Source organism: Anolis sagrei, chromosome 7, assembly GCF_037176765.1.
Source record: "Anolis sagrei isolate rAnoSag1 chromosome 7, rAnoSag1.mat, whole genome shotgun sequence".
Taxonomy (NCBI): domain Eukaryota; kingdom Metazoa; phylum Chordata; class Lepidosauria; order Squamata; family Dactyloidae; genus Anolis; species Anolis sagrei.
Genome location: NC_090027.1, coordinates 37,530,974 through 37,547,989, shown reverse-complemented (window position 1 = coordinate 37,547,989; position 17,016 = coordinate 37,530,974). Strand labels below are relative to the sequence as shown.

Genomic DNA, 17,016 nt, shown 5'->3' with positions numbered 1-17,016 from the left:
TGTTTATTGTTTCCAAATGCCGGATGAGATCTTTTGCCAATGACCACTGGGACCACCTGTACTGGTTTATGCAATCAGAGCCTTTGCAGTTCGATTTTGAGGTCTTGATAGCGGCTGACTTTTTCCTGTTGTTTTTCCTCAATGCGACTATCACCCGGTATGGCGACATATTATTGTTTTTGTTGTTGTTGTTGTTGTTGTTGTTGAGGGGTCGTGGCATGTTGTTGAGGGGTCGTGGTTGAGAAACACTGTTCAATGAGGAGAGCCGCTTGGAAAGGATAGATCAGGGGCGGCGCATCCCTCCTTCCCTTGCAAATAAGTAAGGCAAGGCGTGGGTGGGTGGGTGAGTGGGTGCCCCCACGCGAGAAGGCTCTCCCCCTCCCTCCTCCTCCTCCTCCTCCTCCTGGTGGGTTGCCAAGGCGTTGCGCTCCGTCCTCCTCGCCAGCAGGTGACCCTAAGAAGGGCTCTTCTGCGCCTTCGCCGCGTCGCTGCCTGGCGCCGGGTGCTGCTCTTTGGAGGCGTCAGGAGAGAGAAAGAGACGCCTCCTCCCTTGGCAAGTGGGGCTGTGGAGGAGCCAAGGGGGCGAGGAAGGGGGAGAGGAAAGCCCCCCTCGGTCACCTTTTTTCCCAAGGCAGGTAACCTCTCCAAAGGCGCGCCCCGCCAAGCTCTCCAAGCCGTGCGTAAAAGGCGCGCCACTCGCCGGGTTGGCGTCCTTCTCTCTTGCTCTGTGTCTATTTTGGGGTGGGTCTCGCGTGGGCGGTGTCTCTGGGTGACAGCTCGGGGCGGAAGGGAGAGAAAGGCTTCTTATGGCGGGTTTTCTTTCCAAGACCCCAGGTGCAAGTGTCCCTTTGAGCCAGTGCAACAGGTGTGGACTGGAGGGGGAAAGGAGGCGCGCAGGGCTTTGGGCACGTGTTGCTTTGGGCACAAGCCTTTCCTCCCCAGCCCCTCGCCTCTGCCAAGCTTGCCTTCAACGCCTCCTTTTCCACTGGCATCGGTTGCTATGTTGCCAGGGCTTGGAAACCAGCATTCCTCTCCTTACTCCTTAGGATAAAGGAAAGGCCAGGACTCTTGATTCTCGTTACCGTTAGGCAATGGGCAGTTAGACCCACTGCTTCCTTTTCTTTTACTGCAACATTTCTCAGCCTTCCTAATGCCACGACCCTTTAATACAGTTCCTCATGTTGTGGTGACCTCCAACCATCACATTATTTTCGTTCCTACTTCATAACTGTAATTTTGTTCCTGTTATGTGTCGTAATGTAAATATCTGATATGCAGGATGGATTTGCATTCACTGGAGCAAATTTGGCACAACTACCCAATATGCCGAAATCTGAATACTGGTGGGTTTCAGTAATTGTTTTTGCCATTTGGGAGTTGCAGTTGCAGGGATTTATAGTTCCAAACTTCGAATAAATACTCAATATGCCCAAATGTGAACATTGGTGGAATTTGCAGACAATAGACCTTGCTTTTGTCATTTGGAAGTTGTAGTTGCTGGGATTTATATATCACCTACAATCAAAGAGCCTTCCGAACTCCACCAACACTGGAATTGAACCAAACTTGGCACAAACTCCCATGACCAACAAAAAATATTGGAAGGGTTTGGTGGGCACTGACCTTTTGGAGTTGTAGTTCTCCTACGTCCAGAGAGCACTGTGGACTCAACCAATGATGGATCAGGACCAAACTTGGCAATGATACTCAATAGGCCAAAGTGTGAACATTGGCGAAGTTTGGGGAAAACAGATCTTGACATTTGGGAGTTGTAGTTGCTGGGATTGATAGTTCACCTACAATCAAAGAGCATTCTGAACCCCACAACAGAAATATGGGCCAAACTTCCCACACAGAACCTCTCTGACAAATTGAAAATACTATGTTTTCTGATGGTCTTTGGCGACTCCTTTGACACCCCCTCATGACCCACCCAGGCAGGCATGTAGCCGGGGGGGGGGGGGGCTTGAGGGGCTTCAGCCCCCCCCCCGAAATTCTCATGGTGGTTCGCGAAAAGGCCTTACTGGTGCATTATTTAAACTGTTATGTTTATTCATATCATGATCTGATCACCATGCCCAATATATCCCATATGCACGGGGGTATTGGGGTAATGATACAAAAGGTTTGCTAGGCTAGGCCCTCTTTCACTCAGACTCACCCCCCCCCGAAACCCCCTGAATTTTTTTAGCCCCCCCCCCCCCCCGAAATGAAATCCTGGCTACGGGCCTGCACCCAGGGGTCCTGACTTCCAGATTGAGAAACACTGGGATACAGGAAATGCAAGGATTGTTGATTCTCGTTACCATCAGGCAATGAGCAGTTATTCTCACTGTTTCCTTTTCTTTTACTAGCTATCATTCATTACATTGTGGCTTTTACAAGGCAGCTTCTTCTTAGATCAGTGGTTCCCAACCTTTTTTTTTTTTTTTGACCAGGTGAACTTGAACAGGAACCACTTGACCAGGGACCACTTTGACCAGGGACTACTCTCCAACATTAGCAGCAAAGGGGTTACAAATCAGTTTTTGGTCAATTTTAGATTCGGTTTGGTTATTTGGGGTGCTGATTCAGAAGATTGCATTGGATAGACCACATCAGCTCTAGTTTCTGATACAGAACATATGCCATCCAGTAGTTGTCATCTACTTGCCCACAGAAAACCATATTGAATAATCCAGAGCTGATATGGTAGTAGTAATTTTTAGTGGATAGTCAGCCTTCCCCCGCCTGACATCCCCATTGTCTTGGCACTGTAAGAGGGTTTTGTGAGACTAGTTGCTCTCGTTGCTGCGTGGTTTCGAGGCAACAGTGCAGTTCATTCTTGTGGACTACTGGTGGTCCACGGACCACAGGGTGTGAACCACTGTATTAGATAATGGCATTTATTAGAATGTATTAGATAATGCCCCCTCTAATAGTTTTTGGTCTATGATGCCCATAAAACAAAGCTATCACAAGGTTTTCTTGGCAAGATTTGTGGAAAATGTGAATCTTTGTAACCATTTGGGAAACGGTATTCATAACCTTTTGGAAAAACCACTGGTCACTGGAAAGGCATGACCTTGTTAGAAATCACAACCTTAAGAAAATGATGTTCACCAGCATTCATACAACTAGGTCTCTCAGCTGTTAAACTGATGTACATAGTAGGCACTTGCAGTTTCTCAGGTCACTCCTGACACGACCAAAAAACCTAGTAGGCATGGTTAGGTTCGGTCAGAATCTTCATAATTCGGAATAAATTCGGAAAGATTTGCCTTTTGAAGCGATTTTGAAGTTTTTAAGGAAACCAGAAGTCCCTTTGCCCTTCCAAAGTTTTTTTCCATCATTTCTGTTACGAAGCCGTAAGTGAGTTGGAAATGATTAAGCTTTTCCCTGCTTCTGGTCCCTGGCCTTGGCTCAAGCCTGGGAAATGTTTTAAACCAAAGTGGATGAATTTCCTCCCTTTCCTCCCTCTCCCCCCACCCACTTCTGTCTCAAGCCTTTCAACTACTTTCAAGTAAAGACCACCCAATGAAACAGGAAATAACAATTTCAAACCATTAAGGAAAGATTCAGAAGTCTCTGAAGTATCAAAAATTTTGAACATTTTTTTCTGTGAAAATCGGAATTGAGTTTAGAATCAAACCACCATTCCCTACATTCAAAATGGGTTTTGAACCATTTTTTTAAAATCAAACAAGCCTAGTACCTAGGTATGTCTTTGAACTGCAGGGACAACGGCATGCCAGTACACATAAACATATCTTCAGAAGAGTTTCAGAAGTGTTTGTTCAGTTGCCCAAAAACATCTACTCCCCCTTAAAATATATTTGTCTGTAAAACATGCTCTTAAGAGACAAAATAAACAGTCTTCTTTTAAAGTAACAGAGTTGGTTTACTCACAAAACTTCATGTATACAACATATAGGTACTTTATGAATCCAGTTACAATAGGATTTTAAGTAGTTTCTCTGTGTAGGTAATACAGGACATCTTCCCTAGAAACAATAGTCCATAGTCCAAAGCATATCTATATCTGATACCTAAGCATACAGTTCCTGCAGTCTTCTAAAGTGAACACACACACCAAAAGCATACAGATGGCTTCTACTCTCTCTAAGAGTCTAATGGAGTCTGAGTTCTGAACATGTCTAGATCTGATCACATGATCTGCAGCCCTCCCACAACAAAGAGGGTAGGTAAAATTGCAAACCAATACACACATACAATACAGTAAGCAATTATATACATAAGAAAGAACTAGTGGAGGCTTGAGGAGGTTGCTATTTCCAACAAAGATTTGTTCAGGGTTTGTTTTTTTCAACTTTTGCCTTCCTCTGTGGCTTGCCTGCCAAGCGTGACTTGCCTACCAAGTGAGTTTCCATGGCTGAATTCAGATTTCAAACCTTGGATGGCTGGAATCCTATTCCAACACTTTGATCATTGTGTACCCTCATTACCTTCCTCTAAAAATACAATTAGTTAAGGGTAACTAGTGTTTGAAGACTGGGACATCCGTAGGGATACCAAAGTGCTTGTCTATAAAGCTATTATCCTCCCAAACCTGCTATATGCCTGCGAAACGTGGACTGTCTACAGACGTCACATGCAACTCCTGGAACGATTCCATCAGCGCTGCCTCCGGAAAATCCTGCAAATCTCTTGGGAAGACAAGCGGGCAAATGTCAGGGTGCTGGAAGAAGCAAAGACCACCAGCATTGAAGCGATGGTCCTCCACCAACAACTCAGCTGGACCGGCCATGTTGTCTGGATGCCCGACCACCGTCTCCCAAAGCAGTTGCTCTATTCCAAACTCAATAATGGAAAATGAAATGTTGGTGGACAGGAAAAGAGATTTAAAGATGGGCTCAAAGCCAGCCTTAAAAACTGTGGCATAAACACTGGGAAGCCCTGGTCCTTGAGCGCTCTAGCTGGAGGTCAGCTGTGACCAGCAGTGCTGTAGAATTTGAAGAGGCATGAATGGAGGGCAAAAGAGAGAAATGTATCAAGAGGAAGGCGCGACAAGCCAACCCTGACTGGGACCGCCTTCCACCTGGAAACCGATGTCCTCACTGCGGGAGAAGATGCAGATCAAGAAAAGGGCTCCACAGTCACCTACGGACCCACCGGCAGCACACTGATACTGGAAGACTATCCTATTTGGACAATGAGGGATCACCTAAGTAAAGTAAACTCTAAAATGTTCCTTCCAAGTTCTGCTATTTAGACCCTCTTGTTCTGAATTGCTTCTGACTGCCTTCCTGTGTGGATTGGTCATGTTTTGTTGCTTCCCCTCACCTTCTTACAATAGATGTGTGATAGAAAAGTAACAAAAGTCTCAAGATATTGAAAAGAAGTATTATTTTATTATTGAAAATAGCAATTCCTTATTTTGTTTTTGTTTTGTCCTGGAAACATTTTGATGGACTTGTTCGGGAGATTACAGCATTAAAATTATATCTGCAAGGATTCCCAAAAGGAATGTCTCCAAAGTTTCAATGTTCAATCTAATAGGTGCAAGTCAATATCAAAGTGATTTTGGCACAGAGAGCCAGGGTGGCATGGTTGGTGACATGTTTCTGGTGGTTGCTTTCAGAATTTTGAGGGGACTAACTCTTTGCTTCTTTCTCCCATTCAAAGCATGGTGGCCAGCATGGTCCTCCGCGTTGCCTTGAGTCTGGTGGGCTGGATCTCCCTCTACACCTGGTCTTACCATAGGCACAAGGACCGCACCTGCGAATGGAGCTGCCGACTGGTCACTCTGACTCATGGGGTCCTTGCCACTTGCCTCTCTGGTTACATCGGCTTCATTGATGGTCCTTGGCCAATGTCATATCCAGGTACTCTATATATCTGGGACAGATATTGCTTCCAAACTCAGGGATAACAAATAGGAATTTGAATACAGTCAGGACTCCATGTTTGCAAAACCTGACATCTGCAGATTTAGTTTTTCATGGATTTGGTTAATATGTTCTACCTAGGAATCATTGGGTCCTCCGTGGTGTCTCTAGAGGACCAGAAGAGTCCTAGAAATGACATATGTATTGTAATACTTATTTTATAGAAATATGTTTTAGTATATATCTTTTATAGAAATACATTTTAATGTGTGTGTTTGTGGTATTTTTTACAATGTTTGTGTGTTTTAATTATTCTGTAACCTGCCACAAGGAGAGGTGGGTAAGAATTATTATTATTATTATTATTATTATTATTATTATTATTGTTGTTGTTGTTGTTATTTGAAACACAACAAGATTAATACACAGCAAACAAGATCACTATGCTGGTTGTTGTATTGGATCACACGTCAGACCCTTCCCAAGTGTCTAGGACTATGTGATGTGTCACAATGCATGCAGATCCCAGTAAGTAGCCTTTTGCAGCTGACAGATTATAATTTTGTCAGCACCAATTGTGTTCAAGTGCAGGCCAAGGTCTTTAGGCACTGCACCCAGTGTACCAATCACCACTGGGACCAGCTTGACTGGCTTGTGCCAGAGTCTTTGCAGTTCGATCTTTAAATCCTCATATCATGTCAGTTTTTCCAGTTGTTTCTCTGCAATCCTTTTGTTGCCTGGGATTGCAATATCAACGATCCATACTTGGTATTATTATTATTATTGTTATTATAGGAGGGTGACTAAAATGATAACAGGTCTGGAGAACAAGCTCTGTGAGGAACAACTTAAAGAGCTGGCCATGTTTAGCCTGAGAATAGACGTGATGAGTGTCATGGATCAATATGTGAGGGAATGTCATAGAGAGGAGGGAGCAGGCGTGTTTTCTGCTACACTGAAACTTCAAACTACAGGAAAGGAGATTCCACCTGAACATGAGGAAGAACTTCCTGACTGTGAGAGCTGTTCAGCAGTGGAACTCTCTGTCCAGGAGTGTGGTGAAGGCTCCTTCTTTGGTGGCTTTTAAACATAGGCTGGATGGCCATCTTTTGGGGGTGCTTTGAATGCGATTTTCCTGCTTCTTGGCAGAATGGGGTTGGACTGGATGACCCATGAGGTCTCTTCCAACTCTATGATTCTATTATTATTATTATTTCTGTAGGCACTTTTCTGGCAGAAGTTGACTGTAGAGTTGTGCTGAAAACCCAGTGATTCCCAAAGGATGGTTCTCTTCAGTTAAAAAAAGTAGCATTTCTTCATTCATGTTTCCCTCCACTTTTATGGGGATCCAGCATGAAAATGGAGGGGTTACTGTAAAAACATTTATTTTCTTGTGAATTGAGGAAAGGAACAATAATAACAACCCAACACAATGTATCAGTTAATAGAGCACAGAAAACAACTCCACCATTAAAAACAACACTTTACAAATAATCTGGAGAGAACAACCAGTGTAGTTTGCTTTTGTGTTGAGATGATGATTGATTTTCGGTTCCAATGACCATCCAAACAATTTCTTTCTGAATGAGTGTCCAGATTCCCTTTAATCTGATCCAAATAAGGCTGAAAGAAGTTTTGAACTGGCAAATCATCCAAAAATGTAATATGATCACATATTGTTTAAATTTGTGAGCAAATGTCATAGGCTAGGAGCTGTATTGACTTCTCTTTCCATTACTCTATAGCTGTGGTTCTCAACTTGTGGGTCCCTGGGTGTTTTGGACTATATAACTCCCAGAAATCCCAGCCAGTTTACCAGCTGTTAGGATTTCTGGGAGTTGAAGGCCAAAACATCTGGGGACCCACAGGTAGAGAACCACTGCCCTATAGGGTGGGTGAGAATATTTGGCCATATTATTTAATGCCTACTTTCCCAAAGCATGTGATCCCTCCATGTGATCCCACTGACAGATCAGGGTGAAGTTGGTCTCTCATATCCTTGGCATTGGCTGAACTGCTTGTTGATGCGCTTATGGCATGCAATCAGGATGACACAACTTTTTTCTCTTCTTCCAGGGTTCCCAAATACAACCTTGCAGGTCCATGCATTGTGCATCAGCTTGGGCTACTTCCTCTTCGACCTTGGTTGGTGTGTCTACTTCAAGGCAGAAGGTGTCTTGATGTTGGCCCATCATACTGTCAGCATCCTAGGGATCACGGTGTCTCTTGCCCTGGGAGAATCCGCTGCAGAAGTCAACGGTGTCATTTTCGGTAGTGAGATCACCAACCCACTCCTGCAGGCCCGATGGTTCCTCCGGCAAGTGGGCCTCTACCACACACTCATTGGGGATATTGTGGACTTCTTCTTTGTGGTGCTCTTTGCAGGGGTCAGGATTGGAGTCGGGGCTTGGCTGATGTACTGCGTGTTGACCTCCCCGAAACCCAAGTGGTTCATCAAGGCTGGAGGTGTGATCATGTACGCCGTATCTTGTGTTTTTATGGTCAGCATCTGCCAATTTGTGCGGAGGAAAAGCATAAAGAAGTACCATGCCTGGAGGAGATGGTGGAACAAAGAAATGAACCTGAGTACCAATGGATACCTGAAGGACCATTGACCCCAACCCAGCCCTAGTCTGTCTTGATGATCTGGCATTAGAAATTACCCAGGGCTGTCCCATGAGGCAGCGTTTGAGAGAAGAACCATATTGGGATGAAGATTGAGTTTTGTTGGGCTGCTGGATTCTAAGTGGAGAGACCCGTGTTCAAATCTGTGATGTTCACCATAAGCTAGCCATACTCTCCTAGCCTAACCTACCTCACAGGGTTGTTGTGAGGACAAAATGAGATACCTCCCACTAATGTAGGACTGAGATGTTTGGAAGAAGTGTAGGACACAAATGCAATGGGTAGATGGGCACAAATCCTGTTCCTTTTCTAACACCAGGAATGTTTACACTGGGGGAACATTTATGGGCATGTGCTATAGGCCAAGCACATGCAATATGATGAAAAACGTAGTTTACAAAATGACACATGTATGGTCAGACTCATGATCAGAGGCTTTTAAACAGAGACTGGATGGCCATCTGTGGAGAGTGCTTTGAATGTGCTTTTCCTGCATGGCAGAGGGCTGGACTAAGTGTCCCATGTGGTCTCTTCCAACTCTATTATTCTTTTAAATAGTTTGCCATTTCCTCCTCCAGCATTGCCATAACCTTAAGAGGAGTCAACAAGCAGCAAAAGTATATGTTAGCAGTCCAGCTCACTCCCAGTGTTCTGTCCCAACACTGGGAGTTCACAATACTTTCAAAGAGGAATGGAAGCATTTCAGGAAGTTGTGCTGGTTACATTCCAGTCATTACATTCCAGTCACCTGCAAGTTTTCCCAAAGCTATGCAAAGAAAGAGGTGATGATGATGAGTGATCTTATTTGATTTGTGCCATATGATAAAAATATCATCACCATTATAATACAGTACAAACAAAATAATACAAGAGTTATCCGGAAAGTAAGGTTACAAGATTTTATTAAAATACAAAGAATGAATATGTTTTAATAAAACTTACATTGATTGTAGCAAAGTTATTACAATATTTTTCCACATAATCACCATTGAGTTCAATACATTTTGTCATCTGTGAGATTAGTTTTTGATGCCTGTGTCTTCAAAGTTTCCCTCCACCTTTTTCAGCCAGTTCATCACTTTGATTTTCACCTTGTCATCGGAAAAGTGTTTTCCACCCAGGTGTTCCTTCAATCTCATGAACAGGTGATAGTCACTGGGTGTGAGATGGGGCTGTGAGAGGGGTGGCTTAAAACATCCCAACCAAATGAAGTCAACAACTCTTGTGTCGCATGAGCGGTATGCGGACACATATTGTCATGAAGGAGACAGACTCCTGCCATCACCATCCCACGACGTTTGTTTTGGATGGCTCTGCAAAGTTGCTTCATGGTCTCACAATATATTCCGTACCTATTTTGTCACATGCTGTCTTGACATTATGTCCACTTCATAAAATGAAATGATTTCGTGATGAATCGCAGCAGCTTTCATGCCCTTAGCATTTAAGTAGCATATTACAGCACAAACTTCGCACTTAGAGGGCAATGGAATGAGGACACTCATCTCTAACCTTCACCACAATGCCAGTTGATGAGCCACTGACGACTGGCACTGCTCGTTCACTTCTGCTGGCTTCCCATTACACAGAATTCATACCAACTTTCCCCGAGAAAATTCCCTGCAAGAGCTACATGCCTTGTCACCTTACTTTCCAGATAACCCTCGTACAGCATGAACTTGGTACTTGGATAGAAATGGAATGAGGACGCTCATCTCTACCCTTCACCACAATGCCAGTTGATGAGCTACTGACGACTGGCACTGCTCGTTCACTTCCACTGGCTTCCCGCTACACAGAATTCATACCAACTTTTCCCAAGAAAATTCCCTGTGAGAGCTACATGCCTTGTCACCTTCCTTTCCAGATAACCATCATACAGCATGAACTTGGCACTTGGGTGGAAATGGAATGAGGATGCTCATCTCTAACTTTCACCACAATGCCAGTCGATGAGCTACTGACAACTGGCACTGCTCGTTTGCTTCCGCTGTCTTCCCATTACACAGCATTCATATCACATTTTCCCAAGAAAATTCCCTGCAAGAGCTACATGCCTTGTCACCTTACTTTCCAGATAACCCTCGTACAGCATGAACTTGGTACTTGGATGGAAATGGAATAAGGATGCTCACCTCTAACCTTCACAACGTCAGTTGATGAGCTATTGACAACTGGCACTGCCCATGCACTTCTATTGGCTTCCTGCTACACAGCAATGATACCAGCTTCCCCTGAGAAAATTCCCCATGAGAGCTACATGCCTTGTCACCTTACTTTCCAGATAACACTCATAATATAGCACTGGTACTAGTTTTTAGCACATGGAGAGAGGAGATGACTGGTCCACTGTACCAGATAATTGGAGAAACACCACACTGAGAGTTTTCTGGCAGAGAATAAAAAGTTCCTTACCAAACAATACAACTCAGGATGCCATAGGATCGAGCTATGTAACTCTTAAAGTGGCATGACATTGTTACACATTGGGGATATGACCCAGCAAGACAAGCAAGGTCTGTGGCTTCATTTTCTGACCTTGCTGGATCGGACCAAGCCACTGCGATGCATAATGGTCAGACTGAGGATCTTGGTTTCCCAAGTCCCAGTATCCCCGAGCCATGAAATCCAAAGCCAGCCATTCTGTCTCAGATTGACCTACCTCACAGGGTTTTACAAGGAGAAAGTGAGGTGGAGTAGAGTCATGCATTTTGCCTTTGAACTCCTTGGAGGAAAGGTGAGATGAAAATGTATCTTCTAATTCAAATAAAGCAAGAGAACCTCTGAATGTTAGCCCTGTGTTGTTACCATGGGAATACAGAAAGAGCAGTGTTCAGGATCAGATGTTCTTTGAAATCTTTACTTGGGATACATCTGCACTGTAGAACTGTGTTTCTCAACTTGGGGGTCGGGACCCCTGGGGGGGGGTCGTGAAGAGTGTGTCAGAGGGGTCACTAAAGACCATCAGAAAACACAGTATTTTCTGTTGGTTATGGGGGTTCTTTGTGGGAAGTTGGCCCAATTCTATCATTGGTGGGATTCAGGATGTTCTTTAATAGTAGGTGAACTATAAATCCCAGAAACGACAATTCCAAAATTTCAAGGTCTATTTTCCCTAAACTCCACCAGTTTTCACATTTGGACATTTATTTATTTGTTTGTTTGTTTGTTTGTTTGTTTGTTTATTTATTATTCGAACTTATATGCCGCCACTCCCCTGGGGTTCGGAGCAGCTTACAAGAATGGCTAAAATCTAACACAATTTTAAAACAATTTAAAACAATTTAAAAACAGCAATATTATAAATCAAAGGCCTGTCAAAACAGGTATGTCTTACATGCCCTGCGGAAAGCTCATAAGTCCCACAAGGCACGGATTTCAGGTGGCAGAGTATTCCAGAGTGATGGTGCCACTGCTGTAAAGGCTCTGCGTCTGGTTGCTGTTAGACGCAAGGTCTTGACACTGGGAATTTCCAATAGATCTTGGTCCTCAGAATGGAGGGATTTCTGGGGTTGGTAGGGGGTGAGGCAGATTTGTGCCAAGTTTGGTCCAGATCCATCATTGTTTGAGTCCACAGTGCTCTCTGGATGTAGGTGAACTACAACTCCAAAACTCAAGGTCAATGCCCACCAAACCCTTCCAGTATTTTCTGTTGGCCATGGAAGTTCTGTGTGGGAAGTTTGGACCAATTCTATCATTGGTGGGGTTCAGGATGTTCTCTAATAGTAGGTGAACTATAAATCCCAGAAACTACAATCCCCAAATGTCAAGGTCTATTTTTTGTAAATTCCCCCACTGTTCACATTTGGGCATATTGAGTATCTGTGCCAAGTTTGGTCCAGATCCATCATTGTTTGAGTCCACAGTGCTCTCTGGATGTAGGTAAACTACAACTCCAGTACACAAGGTCAATGCCTACCTAAACCCTTCCAGTATTTTCTGTTGGTCATGGGAGTTCTGTGTGCCAAGTTTGGTTCAATTCCAGTGTTGGTGGCATTCAGAATGCTCTTTGCTTGTAGATGATGTATAAATCCCAGCAACTACAACTTCCAAATCACAAAAGCAATGTCTATTGTCCCCAAACTCCACCAATGTTCACATTTGGGCATATTGAGTATTTATTCAAAGTTTGGTCAAGATCCCCAGGAACTACAACTCCCAAATGACAAAATCGATCCCGCCCCCAACCCCACCAGTACTGACATTTGGGTGTATTGGGTATTTGTGCCAAATTTGGTCCAGTGAATGAAAATACACCTTGCATATCAAATATTTACATGACGATTCAGAACAGTAGCAAAATTGCAGTTATGAAGTAGCATCGAAAATAATTTTATGGTTCACCACAACATGAGGAACTGTATTAAGGGGTCACGGCATTGGGAAGGTTGAGAACCACTGCTGTATAATGAATGCTGTTTGATGCCACTTTAACTGCCAGAGCTCAATGCGGTGGAAGCATGGGAATTGTACTTTCCACTCAAAAGTTACAACTCCTAGGATTCTATCGTGTTGAGCCATGACAGTTAAAGAGGGGCTAAATTTCATCAGTTCCACAGTGTAAATAAATGCACCCAGAGCGTCAAATGCAGCATTTCCACTTTTTATAATCCCCCTTTGGCTTTGCAGGGCTGCTTGTAATGACCCCAACACTGCTGGGCTTAATCCTTTCTTAATGGATGAGACTCTCTTCCTCTGCCAGTGGGAATCTCTGCATATTGAGTGCTTTCCGTTGCGCATTAGAAACATGCAGGTTGGAGGAGGCTAGTCTGCATGAGGGAGAAAGCTGAGCCAAGTACTTAACTCCTCATAATTGACTAATCCGCTGTATAAGGAAGGTCATCCGAGCCACCCTAAAGCTTTGGACATAGTGGCAGGGCAACTGCACCTTGTAATGTGTGTGGTGGTGGCTATTTTGAGTCGGAGCAGCAGAGGAAGCCAAACTGGTAAACATCAGGAATGGATTACGCTATGTAACAACATTTGAAAAATAATTATCCTAGGTTAAAAGTGTTGTTGTTGTTCATTCATTCAGTCGTCTCCGACTCTTCGTGACCTCATGGACCAGCCCACGCCAGAGCTCCCTGTCGGCCGTCACCACCCCCAGCTCCTTCAAGGTCAGTCCAGTCACTTCAAGGATGCCATCCATCCATCTTGCCCTTGATCGGCCCCTCTTCCTTTTACCTTCCACTTTCCCCAGCATAATTGTCTTCTCTAGGCTTTGCTGTCTCCTCATGATGTGGCCAAAGTACTTCAACTTTCCCTCTAGTATCCTTCCCTCCAATGAGCAGTCGGGCTTTATTTCCTGGAGGATGGACTGGTTGGATCTTCTCGCAGTCCAAGACACTTTCAGAACTTTCCTCCAACACCACAGCTCAAAAGCATCTATCTTCCTTCGCTCAGCTTTCCCTAAAGTCCAGCTCTCACATCCGTAGGTGACTACGGGGAAGACCATGGCTTTGACTAGGCGGATCTTTGTTGCCAGTGTGATGTCTCTACTCTTTACTATTTTATCAAGATTGGACATTGCTCTCCTCCCAAGAAGCAAGCGTCTTCTGATTTCCTGGCCACAGTCTGCATCTGCAGTCATCTTTGCACCTAGGAATACAAAGTCTGTCACGGCCTCCACATTTTCTCCCTCTATTTCCCAGTTGTCAATCATTCTTGTTGCCATAATCTTGGTTTTTTTGATGTTTAGCTGCAAAGTGTTATTTCCTATTTAATTGTGCAGTCCTGAGTTTTAAAGTCATTGTTCTACTCCAGAAACTTTGTTTTTGTGTTTACCACAAACTATGTTGAATTATCGAAGGCTTTCATGGCTGGAATCACTGGGTTATTGTCAATTTTTTCGGGCTATATGGTCATGTTCTAGAGAGGCATTCTCTCCTGACGTTTCGCTTGCATCTATGGCAAGCATCCTCAGAGGTTGTAATGTAAAGACCTCACAACCTTGGAGGATGCTTGCCATAGATGCAGGCGAAACGTCAGGAGAAAATGTCTTTAGAACAGTGTTTCTCAACCTGGGGGTCGGGACCCTTGAGGGGGTTGTGAAGGGGTGTCAGAGGGGTCGCCAAAGACCATAGGAAAACACAGTATTTTCTGTTGGTCATGGGGGTTCCGTGTGGGAAGTTTGACTCAATTCTATCATTGGTGGGATTCAGAACACTCCTTGATTGTAGGTGAACTATAAATCCCAGTATCTACAACTCCCAAATGTCAAAGTCTATTTTCCCCAAACCCCATCAGTGTTCACATTTGGGCATATTGAGTATCCGTGCCAAGTTTGGTTCAGATCCATCATTGTTTGAGTCCACAGTGCTCTCTGGATGTAGGCGAACTACAACTCCCAAACTCAAGGTCAATGCCCACCAAACTCTTCCAGTATTTTCTGTTGATCATGAGTGTTTCTCTGTGTCAACTTTGGTTCAATTCCATTGTCAGTGGGGTTTGGAATGCTCTTTGTTTACATGTTAACTATAAATCCCAGCAACTACAATTCCCAAATGGCAAAATCAATCCCCCCCCCCAACCCCACCAGTATTCAAATTTGGACATACCAGGTATTTGTGCCAAATTTGCTCCAGTGAATGAAAGTACATCCTGCAGATCATTATTTACATGGCGATTCATAATGTTAGGGTTATGGTAGGGGGTCACCACAACATGAGGAACTGTATTAAGGGGTCGCGGCATTAGGAGGGTTGAGAGCCACTGCTTTAGAATATATTTATTTATTTGCATTATTTCTACCCAAGCCCACGTCAGCCGACCCTAACAAGCCGGCCCATGAGAGGCCTCTGGCTCAGCCCATGCTCAGGTCATGCCAGGCCTTCCATCTCCTGGTGAAGAAGGTCCAAGCCAAGGTGACCCTCCCAGGCAGGAGACCACCAGAAGGAGGCATTTCGGACCAACCGCCGTCCACCACGGCCATCCTGGGAAGAGGGCTGGGGAAGCCGCTTCCTCCAATATTCCAGACTTCCACTTCCATCTCGATGGTAGCAGTGGCAGAGCCCTCTCTCTCTTCCCAGCCAAGGCTGAGGCTACTCCAATGCCAGCCCAACCATGGGCACATCATGGACCAGCAGAAGGGGATTCCATCCAACCCGTCGCCTTTCCAAGCTGGCGGAGGGAGTGGTCCATTCTGCAAAGCCACACTCCTCCCTCCCAACAGCATTGCAGAGGAGGGGGCATGCAGATCCACCCGGAGAGCAGGCCCACCATATCCCTGGACCCCCTCCGATTCCAACATGGAGGTGTCCCATCCTGTTCCAGGGGAGTTGCAGCCCATCCAGGATGTGAAGCGCAAGGGCCAGAAGAGCAAGGCAGAGGAGGAGTCATCTCGCCGGACCAGGCTGGGAAGGGCACTTTTGTTTGCCAAGAGGGAGACGGACCTGGGGGTCTCTGGACAATATGGCCACCTCAATAAGAACGTCAAAGATTGATGTACCTATTCATTCATTTTAGCTTTTCTGTTGATTCATTTTGGATATAAATTATTGTGCTGGTACGGCTGTACCAGGAGCTCCAACTTCTTTTTCTTTTTTTTGAGTGTTTGCATGTATTTCAAAGTTCCATGCATTTTGCAATAAGGTGGCTTCCCTTGGTTTGCAATAATAGGGCCAATGACCCATCAATCATCATTAGGTTCTTTAGTTCCACCCCTTTTTCTGGGTTAAGGAGGGGAAAAGGGGACCTCTAGTTCAGTTCACACAGAGAAGCCTTTCGTACAGGATGTGAATCAGTTCCATCTGTAGAAAGCTTAGTTTTTTTACAGTTTTTGCTGGGGGGATCCAGTCCCACAGCTCTACGGCTTTTGCTGGGGGGAATTCAGTCCCACAGCTCTACGGCTTTTGCTGGGGGGAATTCAGTCCCACAGCTCTACAGAGAAGCATAGCCTTTGTTGGGGGGATCCAGTTCCACAGCTTTACAGCCAGCCTTCACTGGGAATTGAAGACCTTCTTTCCTCTTGGAAATCTACAAAAGGACTCTGTTTGGTAAGGACCACTCACGGCAGCCATAACGCAATCTGGACCGGGTGTAGGGGCCCACGCCAACAGAGCTTAACACAGATTGCCCAGGTAGAGGTCAAGGATTTCCCTGATAGTGAAGAAACAGTTCATGAAGATAGTTGCCTGTCCCTTGTGAACAAGATTAAGAAAGTCACCAGTTGATTCAAAGCCTTGAAGTATTTGTTTGACTTATTGAAGACCTAAGCACTAATAAAGAACTTTGTTAAACTTTCCAAGTTTCTAAGTTTCCAAGACTTTGTTTAGGGAAATCCAAAAGGCCTCTAATCTGAGGCACCCCCGGCGTCCCGTTGGGCATACAGAATACGTCCTGTCTACAGACTCTTTCACAGGCCCAGTGCGTGACAGCACAATTATTTATGAATGGTCTATGGTCATAATGTAAATAAACACATTCCTGAACCTCTAATAGTTTTCTTCTCTGCAGAATTATTATAGTTTGACCACAGTTTAACTGCCATTGCTCAGTGCTATGGAATCCCAGGAGCTGGAGTATTCCAGGGCTTTTAGCCTTCTCTCCCAGAGTGATGGTACTT

At 44.6% G+C, this 17,016-nt stretch overlaps 1 protein-coding gene across 1 annotated transcript; it reads left to right on the top strand.

Moving 5' to 3' along the window:
- The first annotated feature begins 426 nt into the window (after nt 1-426).
- Nucleotides 427-11,241, top strand: LOC132782776 (TLC domain-containing protein 5). The gene is made up of 3 exons (XM_060787688.2): nt 427-635; nt 5,626-5,825; nt 7,905-11,241. The coding sequence occupies exons 2-3, from the start codon at nt 5,627-5,629 to the stop codon at nt 8,441-8,443; spliced, it is 738 nt and encodes a 245-aa protein (XP_060643671.2). The 5' UTR covers nt 427-635; nt 5,626; the 3' UTR covers nt 8,444-11,241.
- Nucleotides 11,242-17,016: the final 5,775 nt, after the last annotated feature.

Bases quoted from the DNA above. Each gene is read 5' to 3' on its own strand.
- LOC132782776 (XM_060787688.2), top strand. From the start codon at position 5,627: ATGGTGGCCAGCATGGTCCTCCGCGTTGCCTTGAGTCTGGTGGGCTGG. The intron at 5,826-7,904 runs GTACTCTATATA...CTCTTCTTCCAG, and splicing joins TTGGCCAATGTCATATCCAG to GGTTCCCAAATACAACCTTG.